Source organism: Schistocerca americana, chromosome 7 (assembly GCF_021461395.2).
Source record: "Schistocerca americana isolate TAMUIC-IGC-003095 chromosome 7, iqSchAmer2.1, whole genome shotgun sequence".
Taxonomy (NCBI): Eukaryota; Metazoa; Arthropoda; class Insecta; order Orthoptera; family Acrididae; genus Schistocerca; species Schistocerca americana.
The window spans coordinates 159,296,527-159,315,742 of NC_060125.1; the positions used below are offsets into that span (position 1 = coordinate 159,296,527).

The following is a 19,216-nucleotide window of genomic DNA, read 5'->3' on the forward strand; positions in this document are numbered from 1 at the left end:
AGTATCGATCGATTGAACGGGGCTCGGCTGTGCCCGCACTGCCGCCGTGAACCGTGAGAGCAGAGTCCAGTGCCGCCGGCCGGCCGCATCCGACGCGACGTAGCGTGTGCGGCCGCTCGCGGCCAGGCGCGCCCGCACAGGTGAGCGACACACAGACCTGCACGTGTGCCTAAGCCAGTGTATGAAACTCACCCTGTCCACAACCAACACCGTCCTCCACTGCAAACGCAGTGACCGTGTACAGAATGTGCCGAGTACTTTCTGATCTCATCGATACCGAAGTTGCTACGGCGTGAGAACGTGTCAGCCCTGAAAGGTCCCTTGAGGCAATTTACCATTTACTCCTGGCCTATGAACATGCAGGAAATCGAAACACACAAATTTTGTTCGCTACACATACTGTTACCGGTATTCAACAACCACTATGAAACAAATTCCAGTTCTCGAATTTTATATATTACCAGTGTTTCCGATACGAGTGAGAAAGCGATCGTGTGGAGTGAATATTTCGAGGACTGTTATTTCTCCCGCATCGGCTACTGCAGTGGGATTTCATCCTAGTAAGGAGATGGCGCAACTCTGATAATACATTCGTACTTCCGCTTTCAATGTTAAAAAATCAGCACCGAGTACTTTTATCTCATCTTAGCAAATGCTGCTGGTGTCTCGCCAACACTGCAACAATATGCCAGGACGTCACTCGAGACTCTCTTCAACGTGATGTAACTAAAGCACATCAGTATTTTGATTAAATCTGTAATTGTGTGATAAGAAACACGGAAGAAGCTACAAAATCGTACCAGCTACTTCCTAGCAGAACCGTCTGCTGTGCTATACCTGACACCCAGCGTGATTATTCGAAAAACGTGTAACTCTTAAGCCTCATGAATAATAGTCGTAAGTTAGAATAACACTGACTACAGTCAAATGCAGCAGATGACGACGTACGCTGTTATTAACATCAGAATCCGTCTTGCGGTGGTCGTGTGAAGGGAGATAAGAGCCGCGTCATCACGGAATACCTGTTTCTTGATTTCGTATTTGTTTCTTTTACTCTCCTCATTCTATTTCGAATGATTTATCTAGTCGAACGTGACTCCACCGGGAACGCGCTAAGTTAACGTAAGGTGTTGGTTTATTAGAAAAAAATAAGCTTACGCGGTATGTTCAGCGAATGAAATGTTTGAGAACAGAACTTTTTGAAAAGCGATGCTACGCGGGCTTCCCCTCCAGTTAATCACACAAATCAGCACTAAATTAATACTGAAGAGATACGCCACATACAATATCACCGCCAAATATCAATTTGAGTCTGTTTCATTTTGATGATTACTACACCATATGACTCAAAGATTGTAATTCTCACTGTTCCACACCTTTGTATGCGTCCAATTGACTGGCGCTGTGCGCGAGCGATTGACAAACGCCCCGAATTTATGGGACCGGAAGATATCTCTCCCTGACCAATTGTTTCGTATCAATCAACGCTTGCGCAGTGTTTTGTGATCTGTGACAATCGGATGGACTAACGCCGTCGCTTCCTTTCAGTAGAACTCTCTAGCAATTATGTAAAATTATAAATAAAATATTGAAACAAAACACTACGGGGAGAGTTGTCTTAGAATCATTAGAAATCCGTTTATATTATAGTACACCTTGGAACTACATAGGAAACAAGAGAGCGCCGTGTCATTTACAATCGGGCGATTTAAGACGGGCAAATTCAAGTAATTGATTCGTAATTACAATAAAGTGCTGCTGTACATTAAGTACAAGAAATAGCAATATATTCTATCATTTTCAGACAGCAGCCCTCTGTATTGAACTACATAAATTAATGTAAACTGTTTGAAATGACTCTGAATACGGGTACCGGTAGTGTGTTACGGTTTGCGGAATCTCCTTCCTCTGAGCACTACTCAAAATATCAGCCAAAAAGACGTAGTCGTCAACAGTCTGCGTCTGCGAAATTTTATACTGTTGACCCTTAATAGAAACCATAGTGGACAGAATAGGTCCACTCGTTATTAAGTAACTAATAATATTTTCATTCTAACAAGCTGAAGCGCGTAGTTTAAAAATGTAAAGATGGAAAAACAAATTATTCCTCGAGGCACTCTTTGCTTCTGTTTTCTTTCTCTCCCGCTGGGAAGCAGGTGTTGTGTGTTATTATGGAAGTTCCGTCTTATATAACTCGCAACTGTCTCATTCAATGGAAAATTATGCTTTGCTTCAACGACACGTTAGTGCTATGGAATCACGTACCTTTCAACCTCCATCATATTTTTCTTAAAACTTAACATTAAACTTCACATTGTACAAAATGGTATTTTCCTCTTCATTTACTTTCCCACTAAAAACAAGATTATGGGTAGCACAAACACTGGTTTTATTGGTGGAAGACATATGTAATCAGATGTAGTAAATACACCATGTTCATTTATTTTGTGGCGTAGAACTATCAGCTATCTGAAACCAAACATTCTTCATGCTAGAGGATAATCCAAAGCTAAAACCAGAAATGTACATATTTTCCTGTGAAAGAGACAACAGATACTACAAAAATATTGCAAGACTCTGAAGCAATTCTTAGAGCATATTCTGCTCTTAACAATTCTTTCAGAGAAACAGAGACTATCCAAAGAAAAGCAGCGCTTTTCGTCACAAATTCGTTTAGTAAGGGAGATTCTCACAGAGATGACTATCCAGCTTCAGTGTTAGACAGTGCTAGAGAGGAGCTGTGAATCACGTAGTGGTTTACTGTGAAAATTCCGAGGGTAAACGTCTCTAGAAGAGACGAAGAATTTACTGCTTCCACATACATATCTCGCTTAAACACGATGAATGTAAAATTAAAGAAATTCTATTTCAGACGATATTTACCAACAGGAATCCTTCCCAATTCATAAAGAAAAGGAAGTTATTCTGTGCAAGAATCAGTGTTTTTGCTTAATTACAGGGTGACAAAAATTGATTAATATCTCTTTTACGGAGCACATAAATTGTACAGTCTCAACACTTTCAGTAAAAACAAGCTACTGTCTTTATTATAAAAATATCAAGATACTTTCTAATGTGTTGTGCACAAAAAAGATATTTCAGAAGACTTTGCATAGTATACATACATACATGTGAGCTGCATTGTTTGCAAGTAATGAAAGTGTACTTCATAAAACTCGTGGCTTTGTCACCATATGAGACAGATTTGTAAACAGTGGTTTGAGAAGAGTCATAGTCCTTGTTGTATCTGCAGAAGGAAACAGTTCCAGGTACTGAAAGAAAGGTAGGGAACTCAGGAGAGAGGACTAAATGAAAGGGGGGGGGGGGGGCGGTGGGGCAGCGGGAGAATGGGTGGGTGGGGAGGAGGGGGGGGGGAGGGTAGCTGTGGCTGACCCTACTGCTGGCTGTGGAGTTCACTTTCAGTTGCACCAGCTCTACAGGCACTCATGCTTGTCTCACCAGCACCATAGTCTAAAATCTCTGTAGGTGAGTTACTACAGATGATATACATGCTCTCAATTTATATCTTTTTGGTCTTTGAAGAAGTTCCAGTCAACATTATAAGTTACCAAGGTAACTTAGAATTTGCGCCTCTACATTCAACAAAACTTGCAACTTTGAATCACTTAAAAGATAGTTGGAAACTTGTGATCTCTTACTGGGTAAAAATTTCATACCTCTCTCAAGTGTCTGTTATAACAGTATAGTATGAAGGATGGTAATCAAACTCTGAACTGGTACAGGGCTATGAATGTTGTACACAAATGGTAACACACTTTATGAAACATATAATCTGCATCATATTGGATTATTTCAAAGTTGCTGCTACTGTCATTAGTCTATCATTTATTCTGACACAATTAAAGACCACAACATGTTAAATGAACTAATTTTAAATCATCTCTTTCCTTAGCACATCGTTGTTCCTGTTGATTTATGTTCTCCTTTTATAGATGTGCAAATTATTATTTTTTGACCACCTCTCATACTTTATTTCCATGAGATGATACTGTTTCAGCCTTTACTTCTTCAACCAAAACACTCAAACTATTGCTTCAGTTTTCTTCTAGCTGCCATTTATTATTAATGTTTTCATCTCCGAGAGGCTCAGTGGCTTAACGGGAGAATGTTAGATTACAAATTCCTAGGTTCAGAGTTCAGTGTATAGAATTTTTCCTGTCTCTTATTACTTTTTTCACCTCTGGTAATTAATTTTCAGTATGGAAAATACCAATTTGCACCATAGTTCGGAGTATAACTATACAGTATATCAAGCTGAGTAAGTCAGTTCAAACGTCAGAGGAAGGCAATTTCCTATCACCTCCAATAGGACTGTGCCGAGTAAAGCAGTGTGATGTTCAAACCAACCTTCTGGCTGAGGGCAGTTTTAACTTTTACCTCCCAGAAAATAACTAAAATAACATCTTGTCTGTCTCTACTATGTCTATGTCCATCCTCTGAAAATCATTGTGAAGTGCATGAAAGAGGGTCCTTCGCCTCATACCACTTAACAGTGTTTTTCCGAATTCGTTCACAACTGCAGCATGGGAAGAATCAGTGCTTAAAAACCTCTGTGCGTGCTGTAATTAGTCTAATCTTAACTCCGTGATACTTAGGGAACTGAAGTAATACCTATACTCAACACTTAAAATTGATTATTGAAACTTTGTATACTGATGTGTCAGTTTTTTCTAATATAAATTGTGTTCTGTGTATCTCAATGCAAAGAAAATCCTTTGGAGGTGAAAACAGATTGTCAAGTATTGTCAGAGAGAAGTAGCGTAGCCAACATACCACCAAACAACATTTCATATCTCTGATGTAAAGGTAATTCCTTATACGAATTGTCTGAATACTGTACTTAAATTCTGACACTTGAAATTCTTGTTAGCATTCTAGGGAATAATGTGGAATAATATCCAATCTCATGTGAGTGTCCCGTCTTATAGGCCACTCATAATATCCACATACTTTCAAAAATCTGTATTACATAGTAGAAGCTGAAAAGCCATTGGGGAAATGGCAGGATTTATTTCTTTCAAATTTTTTACAAAGTATCAGCTCCCCTGTAATCAATATTGCATTTGAAGTGCAAACACATTAAAGCTAATGACCAGCATTGTTTATATTGAAGCTAACTCTCATAAATGACAATTAATACTTGACATATAATAACAGATATAAAAATAATGTAGTTACAATAACAGTCACAGATTAGATAGCCTCCTTTTCTCTCTCATTTAGTAGTCAGTCAGCACACAGGAACAGCTTGTAACATGGTGTTGTTTACATGTCACAATACTTGAGTAAATGAACTTCAGTTCTTTGTTTATAGAAACGTAGTGTAGAAAGTATCCAATTGAATATTCCATTTTTCTTCTCTTTTTGTTTCAGACAGAAATGTCATTTGTAAATTCAACACAGAACATTTTTTATGATGCCTACAACTACTATCTGTGGACACTTTCCTTATCTGGTAAGTAAATTATGATACAACTCTCACAATTTCAATCATTTGAATTTATAAAATTTTCAGTTATGCATATTGCTCTTTTCTCAATTATTACAAATGTCAGACAACATTCATTTACATCTGAAAATGTATTCATCACCATGCACGGGAACTCGAGGAGTGAAGAATCATCTGCAGATGAAGGATGAGAGGTACATAAGCACAATTGAAAGCTCTGAAAAATCATGCTAGCTTTCACACACACACACACACACACACACACACACACACACACACTGCCCATTTCTGTGGCTGAGGTCACAAACACATGCTTATGCAGTGGCACTCGAGCCAGAGGTAAGTGGGTTCGAATCCTAGTGCTGGAAAAAAATTCACTGCCATTATTTGGCCAGCAAGGGAATGAGAGATGGTAGCATAAAGTTCCTGATCGCCAGAATTTGTGCCAGTGTCCTAGTTTAAATACCCATCCTCTCCACAGTTTCTCATAAAGTGAGGGCATGTGACACTGTTGATTGTGATCCACTCATCGGATAGGGGACGTTAAGCTCAGCAGCCTCCTTGGTGCTATTGGCAAGTAGTAGGCTATGTGCTGCCACCAGGTTTCACCCTCTCCCTTACCTCATTATCACATAGTACAAATATTACACTAATTACAATACACATACACAAAACATGCACATAGTATTACAAATACTGTAATGGAGCATGTTGCAAATAAATAAAAGAAATACGCACCAAGTCAGTCTGTGGGTGCACACGTGTGTATGAACACATCTTTAAGTTGATGTGTCATCCACTCACAATTTAATAGTAGGTTAGCAGTTGTCAATTGTAAACTCTGATTGTTGATTACATATTTGTGTAAAAATTCATGAATAGTTTCACAACTTTCAGAATTATTTCCAAGTAATGTGACATAGTAATGTGTGTGTTTGGAAAGGAACTTTAATCTGTATATTGAGATTTCTTTATGGAAATGGCTAGGTGTCATTTTGTAATAGGTTTCTTCAAATCAGATGATCAGTGAAGATTCAAATGTTAATGAGCTCGTCCATCTTTATGTTTAAAAAAATTCTGCACTTCACTCTTATGGCTTGGGTTGATTAACAATTTAATGGTCTTATAGGTGTATGACATCTAATGTCTTCCCATAACCAACATTAATTTTGATAAGGAATGAAAAGTAAGGAAGAAGGAAAATTAGTGTTTAACTGATGATAAGGTCATTAGAGATACAGCCAAGTTTCAGAACGAGGAAGGATATAAGCGGCATATCTCAAAGGAACAAACCCAGTATTCACCTTCATGCTATTTGGGGAAATCAAGGAAAACCTAAATCCAAATGATGGGGGATCTGAACTGTCGTCTTCCTGAACAAGAGTCTAGTGTCTTACCAATGCACCATCTCAGTCAGTATATCTACATCTAGCATGACAACTCTGCAATTCACACTGAAGTGCCTGGTAGAGGGTTCTTTGAACCACCACCGGACTATTTCTCTACCATTCCATTTCTAACAGTGTATGGGAAAAATGAACACTTAGCTCTTTCTGTACAAGCTCTGATTTCTCTTATTTTGTTATGATGATCATTTATCCCTCAATAACATATTTCCACAGTCAGAGGAGAAAGTTAGTGATTGAAATTTTGAGAGAAATTTGGTGATTGAAATTTTGTGAGAAGATCTCACCACAACAAAAAACACCTTTGTTTTAATTATTACCATCCCAGCTTGGTTACTATGTCCATGACACGAGGAGATGGTGTGTACACCATCAGTTACTCAGACAACACCCAAGATGAGTTTTGAGAGAACTCACATATCACTGAATTTGACAGCCGGAACATCAACTGGAATTCATAGCCCTGCTACTCTCTCCACTGTAGTTATATTCTGGCCTTACATGATGGACAGTCTGCAAGACACCTCAGTTATTTTTCTCCTTCTACATGTAAACTGCTAGAGATTAAGCTGAGTGAGACATATTACATATTCTCATACCTTGATATTCAGCTAAGTTCAGACACTTCCATGATCAAAATTACTGCTTTGTTCCTGCAAAGGATTGTTCATTCTAGTAATATTTTTGACAAATGTGGCTGTAGTAAGACCTGGATAATGATATGTTGCTAGTTTTTTTTCCACAGTTGTGATGTCTTTATGTATTTTATTTACAATAACATATATTTCTGTCACCAAAATTGCACAGATATTAATCACTAACAGAATTGAAAGCACTGTTTATAAGGAATCTGCAATCAAGAAATAATAACTATTATCTGTAGTATATCTAATTCCAAGTACAATTTTATACAACACTCTGCCTGAATGGTGTCCCTTCATCTATACTTGAGTGTCAACTGACTTTTTTTCAGAGTGCAGACTAATATTCAATTAAAAACAGAGGTGCTTGTGATACTTAATTTCAGATATCCCTCCGTGCTATATTTTCTGTCAGAAGCTGAGTGAGGGCATCACATGCTCATACTCCTTCCAGAAGCTTTAACAACAGATAGTTTGTATCATGCTCTTACGATTGCTAGGCCACCAGAATCTACCCTTATTCAGAGTTGCTTAAATAGCAGACTTCCAGATTCTCTGGACATGGAGATGACTGAATGATGTGTTAACATCAATGGCACTTGTTATGTATCTTACAGAATGAAATTATGCTCAGGTATTATGTAAAATGACAGCCACCAGCTTGTGATCTTGTGGTTAGCATTTGCTAACTCTTGATCACGGGACCCTGGCTGGGCTGGTGATTTTCTCTGCTCAGGACTGGGGGTGTTTATGGATTGTCCTTATCATCATTTCATCATCAATAACGTGCAACTTGCTGAAGTGATATCAAACAAAGACTTGCACTACGCAGCTAAATATCCCCAATGGGGTCTCCTGGCCACTAAAGCCATATACGCACTTCATTTTATCTAAAATGACAAATATAGTAAGAACACAGATATTATGTTGTATAGCATTTCTGCTAACGAAATTATGTGATGCACCCAACACTCTCAGCTGGCAATAGCCAAGTACATTCTACACTGTCAATACCCTTTCTCCTTCTGGTCATTCCCTGTGGGGAAAAAAAACTCATTAGTCTTGTTTATTATTATTGTTCAGACCATATTCATTTCTTCCTGTATTTCATAACTTTTTGATCTGTCCTAAATATTCTGTTTGTACATATGAGATAAGTTACCTTAAGAGTTTGCAGCACATCCACACAAACAATTAATATACTGCATAGCCACTTACTGTTTATAAGATACATTCTCGCTTCCCACGCCCGGGTTCCCGGGTTCGATTCCCGGCGGGGTCAGGGATTTTCTCTGCCTCGTGATGACTGGGTGTTGTGTGCTGTCCTTAGGTTAGTTAGGTTTAACTAGTTCTAAGTTCTAGGGGACTGATGACCATAGATGTTAAGTCCCATAGTGCTCAGAGCCATTTGAACCATTTGAACATAGGATACAATGAAAGATCAATCATACTGAATTCCTTCTGTAATGTTGGCTGGTGAGCTTCCTTTCCTGTAGTCATAACAGTTGTTACATTTTATGACACAAGTATAGCAAATAACACAGTGTACTGTTTCTTCATTAATAAGTAAGCAGAATTTAATGATGCATTATTTCAGACCACCGCACACGAGGATGGCCACTGGTCGACTCCCCCATTCCGACTATCATATACACTGCCTTGTATTTGCTCATTGTCTGGATCGGTCCACGTTTGATGAGGAATCGAAAGCCTTTTAACCTACGATGGGCACTTGTGCCTTACAATCTAGCCATGGCTGCATTGAATTTCTACATTGCTTTTGAGGTAAGATTCAGCTTTCTTAGATACTAAACTGTGTGGCTGTGTGTGTGAATAGGTATACGCCCACTACAAAAAGTGCAGGATCTCAAAAGCTGGTGTTAACTGTTTTCTATTATGTGTTTCTGTGCACCACACACCAGAACTCTACAAGTAAGTGGTTGCCTTTCCCATATTTTATCTTTTTCTCTACCCTGGAGTTTCCATTATTGTTATTTAAAAAACATTTTGTAATGAAAGCAATGAATCACATGCTAAATTCATGTTGCCATAAAATTTTAGACATTATGATCTGTGAGAAAGTTAGACATTATGATCTGTGAGAAAGTTAGTGTTCCTTTAATGTTGGATATAAACTATAAATCACAAGAATACAAAAAGAAATTATTGATCAGATAGATATAAATGTAAATGTCCAAGAGCCAACATATGTGAAAATTTTACATATTGTGCTGGACATTCATGCACTGCACACTTTTGAGGACGAACCCAACTTTTCAGTTAACAGAAGAAAACAACATCACAGATTACCTGAATTCAAAGGTCACATTTTTAATATATGTGACAAATATTTTAAGTGAAATTAAATTGGGGAACACCTGTCTACCATTAATCTGAAGCCCAACTGACCAACCAAATTTCTACTGTATATTTCTTTCTTTAAGTGTAGTTCAGAAGATAATTACAGAAATTCATGCAAAAAGTCTTATATACTGGGAATAACTGGTACCCACTTGAAATTGCAACTGAAGGTCGTTAAAAAAGTCTGACTTAGACATTGTCCAAAATTTTAAATATTTAGTGTTTCAAAAACTTAAACACATCAGAATTTAATGACTATAGGATAGTAAATCTTGGACAATAAACTCATTTCTCATGCTCTTGTCTGTTATTGTCTAACGTTTAAGCAGAAAAGATTTGAAAGAAATTCTGGTAATCTATTTCCTCAGATTTCTAATCTTAAACAAAATATTGATATGACATTCACCTGCATGTACCTTTTGTTTTGTAACGTGTCTTCACAGTCTTTATGAATAATACTCCATTTTATCATTACAGCTCCTGTTAGCATCAATAAAACTTAGGTACAATTACTTCTGCCAACCAATTACAAGACTGAGGAGTCCAGAAGAACTGAGGGTGAGTTTCATGATGAACTATAACTTATATTCTTAGGTTGTTCTTCGGTGAACTGAAAATGTATAAGCAGCTAACATTCTTGAATGAAATTCTCACTCTACAGTGGAGTGTGCACTCTGCAGGAGAGCTTCTGTGAAGTTTGGAAGGTAGGAGATGAGGTACTGGCGGGATTGAAGCTGTGAGGATGGGGCGTGAGTCGTGCTTGGGTAGCTCAATTGGTAGAGCACTTGCCCGCGAAAGGCAAAGGTCCTGAGTTCAAGTCTTGGTCCGGCACACAGTTTTAATCTGCCAGGAAGTTTCAGCTAACATTCTTATTTTAACTGTGTAATGGACCTGAACTCTCTATCAGGCCATTGTTATTCTTACCAGATGAGACATCTAGTTCCATTCTGGAAACCAGTTTTAGCCAGTCAAAAAGTTTCTTAACAGTGTATGCTCCAGTGCAGAGTGAAAGATTGATTCCTATAATGCTGTGATATCTTTGTCTTCAAATGACTAGATAGTTTGTCTGTCTCTAGAAGAAAAGGCATTTCATGTACACCTCCTTCAGTTAGTAATTCATCCATCATGTTCCATGGGTCCCATCAAGAGAGATTACCTTCTGGGATGTAAAAGAAACAAAGTTTCATATTAACAAAAGGCAAGCAAATCATAGACATGTAATCCATGTATTGTGTTAGGCCGGTATTACACTATCAAATTTCTGTGTCCAATATCTTTGTCAAAGATATTTGATAGTGTAATAGGGACTTTGTCAAATGTCGTCCAATATTTGATCAAATCTAGGGCCTCGCTGTATATTTGATCAAAGAAACCACTTGTCTTCTGTTCACTGCAATGTGACATGTTACCACATGAAGCGCTAGCATCGCTGCAGCGTTCGTCGTCTGTAGTGTTTTTATAACCATTGCCGGTAAATACAATTGGTGTGTGCCGACAACTACAAAATTAATAGAGATGTCTGAAGCTGATGAGGTGCTTTACAATGTGAGGCACCCTGAATACAAAAATAGATTAAGAAGATTGGAGACCTAACCTAACCTAACATAACCCTCTCCTGTAGCAAGGAATCGGAGTGTTATAGTGAGCCTGTCTTCTGAAGATGTAGCAGTTCTTAAGTGAATATTGTGCTTTGTGATATGAGGATACACTTCATTGAGCACATACAGAAATGTATGCTCATCCATTCTTAAGTAATTGATGTACGACTTGACGTCTTCCACTGTAAGCTCACGCAACAAGTTTTGTTGAATGCTTTTATCATGCCGTCGTTAAACCCACAGCTTCACCCAGATTAGATTAGTTTTTCGTTCCATAGATCCGTGCTGAGGAGATCCTCGTGGATGTGGAACATGTCAATTTATTTTAAGCTGAAATAACAATACTAATAGTATGAATAAATACAATACATCATTTGTTTCTATTAAAAATTTCGCCAATGGAGTAGAAGGAGTTGGCCAGTAGTAAGTCTTTCAGGCTCCTTTTAAACTGATCTTTATTTCTAACTAAATTTTTTATGTTTCCTGGCAAATTATTGAAGATGAGTGTTCCTGAGTAGTGGACCCCTTTTTGAACTAAAGTAAGTGCTTTTAAGTCCTTGTGCAGATCATTTTTGTTCCTGGTATTGTATGTATGAACTGAGTTGTTTGTTGGAAAAAGATATATATTATTTACGACAAATTTCATTAAGAAGTAAATATACTGAGAGGCAGTAGTTAGTATACCCAGTTCTTTGAAGAGGTCCGTGAATTTACTCCACAAATAATACGTATTAGACGCTTTTGGACCTTGAAAACTTTTGTTTGACTTCAAGATTTACCCCAAAATATTATCCCATATGACATTATGGAATGAAAGTATGGAAGCTTTTTCATTTTTATGTTGCCTATGTCTGCTAACACTCGAATTGCAAATACAGATTTGTTAAGGCCTTTCTGCAGTTCTGTGGTGCGCTCCTCCCAACTGAATTTATTATCAAGTTGTAATCCCAGGACTTTTAAGACTGTCAACCTCGTATGTATGGTTCCATTCCCCCCCCCCCCCCCCCCCCCACTTCTTTTCCGCATGTGCACACAATGCAATTGGAGTACATAGAACTGCTGCGGTTAATAACAAGTTGTTGTCGGCCATCTTGAACTTTGACGAAAAATTTGATGACAGTGTAATACCCCTTGTGGCGCTACGTCAAAGATCTTTGTCAAATATATTGGATGGAATATTGGATCACGTCTTTGATCAAATCTTTGACAAAGAAATTTGATAGTGTAATACCGGCCTTAGCAACAGGTCTTAACTATTCCTGTACTGCTTAACACTGTTTATGCATATTCCAGCTAAATTTAATTTAGTAAATTAGAGAGAAATCTGCTACACTGAAAGATGTTGCCTATATCTTATTGACAGCTTACAGAACTTGTCAGTCCTTGAACCTAATGGTGCAGATAACAAGTAGGAGTAGCTCATGATATATGTTAGATGGAAAGTTGTTGAATACTTTTGTACCAGAGTACATCACTCTACTCTAAATCCTAGACAAGGAGGCAAACATGAAAATTATTTTTGTGTCTTATGTTGTGGTTATGTAGATCACAGTTCAGCTAAAACTGATTTTTCAAGCAACAGTTTAGTTTACTCATGCTGCTTGTTCCTATCTTAATCAGATTTTATTTTGAAGTATCATTATAACAAATGATATGGATAAAGTAATCACTTTTTATTCTGGATTCTCAATACGGAAACCTAGTCATCTATTACGTTATTAAGATGACTATACATCTGGCTGGGTTGAATAGAGTTTAATGTGGCACTGCCATGAATAAATCAATGCTTGCCCATTTTGAATGATTACCAGTGTTGCAAATATCCCATTGCTCAAATGTATAGTCTTAATCATCAAGCCTATAAAAAAGTTTTTTAAGTTGTGTTATTCACTTTTAAGCACGTCATGACATAGTTTGGGCTTATAACTCTTGACTACAATTTCCCTAATTATATTTGAAAATATAAAACTACTGCTTTTTGTTTTTTATGCCATCTCAAGAAATCTCACTACACCAGTTGCCAGCGGCATAGACACAAAGATCACACAAAGGACTTCCAGCGATGTAGCTCTAAAAGCACCCAATATCTGTAGAAGCACACTCTCCTGCCTGCATCTTATTGTAGTTCTGTTCGTTGGCAGCAAAGTTTATGTGCCCATTTGCTTTTCACAAAGCGTGTAATGGATCAGTGACTGCACAGTAGTATATTCTCACATGTATTAGTGGGAGTCTATAATCTGTATTTTTTTATTCTTCCCAGTTTTTGTAGTTCTATTTAGCCTTCCCTGCTGTAGTTTGTATGTGGGTCTTGAAAGAGAGGCCTTCTTCAATCATAATTCTCAGTTATCTAGTCATCTGTTTTCACCCTGTGCTTCTGTTTGCAAGTTTCATCAATAGACTTTTTAATGAGTCTACCTCTAAATAGGAGGCAAAATATTTTGTTTGGGGCAATCATTTGTTTATTTTGTGTACAGTAGTTGTTCACATGTTGCAGTATACCACTGGCTTTTTTCCCTTGAGTTGTGCTCAAGAGTCTGCCGAAAATGTTACCAGCAGGTTGTTGGTATATGCTAAGATTCCACTGGTGCAGTTATGGCTCTCCATGAGATGTAAAAGGGTTTGTATTGCTAGATCCCGGCGGACGGGCTGCCCACAGATCAGTTCTCGTGGGCATCCAGTAGTTAGTCTTTTGACCACTTTCTGGTTGCCTGCTCACCATCCAGCAACCCAACAGGCTGTGGCACAGGGTGGCCAGACTCATGGCTTCCTAAGGTGCATAAACATCAAAGACTCCTGGAGGTTGTCAAAGGTGCCTGTGATGTCTATCATTATGGCTGTTACATATTTCTGATCTCTGTTTTCTATTTTACAGAGTGCTTGGTTTAACACTTCATCAATTGACCTTTTTTTCTGAAATCAATATTGGTGCGAGATAAGTCATGTTAGCTCCCTGTGTAACTTAATCTGTCACACCAAAGGTGTTCTTGGACCTTTGCAAGTGAGCTCGGAAGCAAACTGACCAGTATGATTTTGTATTGGTTAGGTCTTTATCTGTGCCCTTCTTAATAACTACAGTGTTTTCTATTTTCTGCACTGTTGCTATTCTCCCCAGTCACTGAGTCTTGTTCAGGTTCCCCATTAGGAATGAGGCAATGAGTAGTGCAATGTGTTGTAGGACTTCCACATGGACACCATCGGGTCCATGGGCTTTTTTTCCCCTTATTCTTGTTATCGCTTACACAACCTCCTCTTGTGGAAAGGACAAGTGCATCTTCTGTTCTGTAGTTACATTCTGGTGCTGCTCACAAGTTAATGTGAATCTGTAGATCTGTGTTTTGATCCTCAGATTTTACAGTCCTCTTCACCTGTGCACTCATGTGCCAATATTTTGTCTCAGTGTTGACAAGATCAGAGGGATTATGATTGTTTCCATTAAAATTTTGTAAGCTAATACTTAAATGTTTTCTTGTAATTGTTTTTGTGTAAAGTTGTCCCAATGATGTTCTTTTGCCTGGAAAATGGCAGTTCTGTATCTATTCTTCATCTCTCTATATCTGTAGTCCTACTAGTATTTTGTCACTGTTTGCTTATTTGTAGTATTTTCTAATTTTATCTTGTTTTTTTTCCCCTTAGCTTTGTGAGCTCAAGTAAATATGGGACTGAGCTCATGTAACTATGGGATTTTTTAATATTGTTTTGGTTTATTGTTTGTGTGTGGTATTGCTGATTTTTGTGCCATCTCTATCAGTTCAGTCAATGCAAGGATTTTGTAATCCACATTTTATATTATGTTTTGTAGAGGACAAACAGGTATGATTGAGAGTGTAAAAATCTCTCTGCAACATTGTGGATCTGGGTTTTTATTGTAATCACATTATGATCACTTTGTGTGCAGCTTTTGAAAATGGTCCAGTCTCCTATTTGTGTCAGGGCTTTATTATTTGTGACAGAGATATCTGTGTTACTTTGAAGTCCTGGGTCTCCTTAAAAGGTATGTGGCTGCTCCTCCCTGTTAATAATGTGTAAACTCTGTTTGTGTAGTGTGTCATTTACTCTTCTAACTGTATCATCAGTAGTGTTGGAGTGCCATAACACCAATTTACTACAGGCTTTTGTGTCTTGTGTATTGTGGAGTGCTCCTAATGCAATGTACATTTGGTTCAGTATTATCCGAGTACTGTGCATAGAGAGAGATGCAGTGACTCAGTTTGTATCTACCCATGAGATATCTGTTTTTATTGTGTGCTTGGCATGACGGCAACCTATTTTGGCTTCCACAGTTTATTTATTTAGTACTATTATGGCAGGCATTGGCATTTGGTCATCGTTAATTGTTACTATTTATGGAAGAATGCATCTGAGCTGACCATCTTTGGAGTATTGTTCTTGGAAGAAAATTATGTCCACACTGAGTTCTGTCACATATGTTGGTGTGACTGATCAAAATTCTTCTGCAATATATATTTTGTCAAGCTTTAGTTGACAGGCCAACACATATGCACATTCATCATTGGATAACTTAGTTCTCATGCTTCTGTTGGTAGTTTTATTTCTCATAGTAACATTCTTTCTGTTGTGTGATTGTAAGATAATAGATTGTGTCACCTTGTGGAACACCTAGTTGAACTACTGGCCTCTGGACAAGCAGTGATTATCATTTTGCTGTAAATAGTGAACTTGTGCTTGCCATAGGCCATGACTAGCTCCAGACAAAGACAACCTAAGTTTTGTTACAGAGAGAGTCCTGAATGAAGTAGTAGCCCCTTATTCAGTTGGAACGTAATGTTCTTCCTCAATGCTGAAATGATTGAGAATTTATCTAATTTAACAACATTTTTCATGTCACAAACCATATAAACTGTCATTAGTTTGTTTGTATATGAGTAATGCTGTCTGCACTTCTTCTCAAAGCGAAAAATTCCCAGTGTTTCTGTTTGCCAAATAACGTACAGGAAGCATTCTGTATGACCAGCCCTGGACACCACGCAACAAGCAACAGTTACAAGAGAACTGAACTTCCTGCAAATGGTTATATGGCAATCCTCTATTTGTTTGACTGATTAGTAGCTCAAAAGGAAGCTAGCGGAGTTGATGCGACATAAATGTGCCTCAAAAATACCAAGACAGCTTTTGCTGAAGTGCTGTAAATGCCATGGTCATTGTATCACTCTCATAACAGATGTTCTACAATAATGGTAACAACTCCTGTCCAACTGATAATAGAAAGAAGTTTTATGTTTGTCACGTGCCTTGTGAGCCTGTGACTGAGTGAGGTGGAACAGCGGTAAGACTATGAACTTGTATTTTGAAGGACAGCAATTAAAATCCCCATAAAGTCATGTAAATGTAGGTTTTTGGTGATCTCTCCAAAATTTATTGAGGTGAATGCTGAAATGGTTACTTTAAAAATGGCCCAACTGATTTCCTTCACCAATCCAAGCTCATACTGTGTCTCTAATAACATTGTCGATATGATATTAAACCCTAATATTCCTTCCTGTTTGTGAGCTTGAAAGTTAAAAGCCCTGCATGGTGTCTAAGAGTCCAAGACAGAATTGACAGTGTAGTACACTAAAAGAGTTGCTAGCAAACTATCATTTCACTGTTATGACAGTGGCATGTGTTGCTGCTGAACTATCAGCAGTAGCATTATCCATTGTTGCTGTTGTTGCTGGACCAGTGCTGTATTATCATTTACTCTGTTGCTGCTGAAGCTGCTTTTGTTTCTGCTGCTATTGTTGCTGTATTTACCATTAATCATACTGCTATTGTTGTTATAAAACTTTCAGCAGTTCTGTGGTGGCTGAATCTTCCCTGTACATAAAACAGTTTCAGACTTACCATGTCATATCCCAAAATTGATTGAATTAATTGAAAAGTTTCTTTCTTCCATTTATTATCGAAGTATCCCACTCAGCAATAAATGTTTCTAATAAGCTTTGTATGGCTCTGATTTTGCTAAGTATAAACTCTGGAGAAGTAGACTGGCAAACCACCATTTCACCTATCCTGGCTGATACCTTTCCCTTTGTTTTCCTCATGGAATATTTCTTGAATTTCATGCAAGTTTTTCTGTTTAAGAGGTGTAAGCTCACATTTTGTAAGTGTAAATCCACGCAGTATTGCAGTTTTCATTTCTTGTGAACAGTCTGCTACATGGCTCACTGAAGCATCAGTGTCCATTGGTGGCAAATCAGGAGGTTAGCAAGTTCCTTATCAAGGGTTATGTCTGTTTTTATAATTTACTTATTCAGTTAGTCTTGCTTGGATGGGTAGGATGGGTGCATGCTGTGTGCAGATGCAGGAGGAGCTGGCCACAGTTCACGAACAGCTGAATGCTGATGCTGATTCTGACCCAAGATGCTGGAGTTGGCAGCCGTGTGTGCGTGTGTGCGTGTGTGCGTGTGTGTGTGTGTGTGTGTGTGTGTGTGTGGGTGGGTGGGTGGGTGGGTGTGTGGGTGTGTATGTGTGTGTGCACCAAAAGATACATGTGAGTGTCTTTTAATCATGCCTGTCTGCAACTAGATGTGTCCCCTTTACAGTAAGTAGCAATTTATCTTTTCCTACATTGTTGATAGACCTACCTAGAGTTTCCATTGTTTGATTCTGGCTATGGTCAGTCACCTTCAGGCTGCTGCCTCAGGGTGTAGTGGTGGCAGAGAATCTGGCATGTTGCATGGGGCACCTCAGGTCTCAGTTGTTTTGCCCATGGGCTCTGCTGCTGAGACACCTCCTAGTGTATGCGACGTGGTGGATCCACCCTCACAGCAGAATGAGTGATGGGTAGTAACACATTTGCGTCGCTCATGGCAGGGGACCAATGTGGATACTGGCTGTGTGGCCTTGCCCACTGCCCCTGTCAGTGAACAGGTGGCCACTCCTTCAGCAGGGTCTGAGTAGGCACAGTGGGGGGCGGGGGTTACTAGTTACCGAGAGCTCCAACATTAGGCGCACCATGGAGCACCTTAGGCAGCTATCATTCAGGACTGGAAAGAAGCCCAATGTGCACTTGGTATGTCTGCCACAGGACCTCATCCGAGATGTGGAGGTGGCCTAAGCTGCAGCTGTCTAGTGTGCAGGATGCAGTCGTCTGCAAGTTGTGGCTCACATTGTCACCAACAATGCCTGTTGTATGTGTTCTGAGGCCATCCTCAGTGCATACAGGCAGTTGGCAGAAGTAGTGAAGGCTATTGGCCTCATACATAGAATAAAAGCAGACCTCACAATCTGCAGCGTTGTTCCCAGAGTTGATTAGGGTCCTTTAGTTTGCAGCTAGTGAAGGATCTCAACTCAAGGATTCATTGACTCTGTGACAGTCTTGGCTGCAGACTTCTAGACCTGCATTATTGATTGGGGATTTGTAGGACACTCTTTGATAAGACAGGGGTGCACTACACAAAAAAAGCAGTTACTTGTGTAACGGAATACTTGTGGAGTGCTCATGAGGGTTTTTTAGGCTAGGTGGTAGTTTGAGTTTCTCTGATGAACATTCACCAGTTGATTGGCAGCAAGGGAAGTCAGACAACATTCAGAGTAAAGATACTTTGTCAAAATTTTATCAGTAAATTGTCGAAGTATTCATAACAAAGTTCCCGAATTTTGTGACCTCTAGTAAATTTCTCATGCTCAGATTATGGTTGAAACCAAGAGCTAGCTGAAGCCTGAAGAGGAAAGCTCTGAGATATTTTGTGAGTAAAGGAACGTGTATCAGAAAGACAGATCAGAGGCCATAGGAGGGAA

General features: G+C 38.7%; 1 protein-coding gene across 7 annotated transcripts in view; it reads left to right on the top strand.

Moving 5' to 3' along the window:
* The window catches only part of LOC124621940 (elongation of very long chain fatty acids protein 4-like), a 50,542-nt gene continuing 31,326 nt past the window's right edge, over positions 1-19,216 (top strand). The window contains exons 1-4 of one of the 7 annotated variants that reach the window (XM_047147452.1): positions 1-140; positions 5,395-5,476; positions 9,115-9,302; positions 10,356-10,436. In XM_047147452.1, coding sequence (XP_047003408.1) covers positions 5,401-5,476; positions 9,115-9,302; positions 10,356-10,436 — 345 coding nt within the window. In that variant the 5' untranslated portion in view covers positions 1-140; positions 5,395-5,400. Of the gene's footprint in view, positions 141-3,409; positions 3,574-4,808; positions 4,828-5,394; positions 5,477-9,114; positions 9,303-10,355; positions 10,437-19,216 lie in introns of those variants that run through there. The other 6 variants (XM_047147455.1, XM_047147451.1, XM_047147453.1 and 3 more) reach the window with 6 other exon arrangements.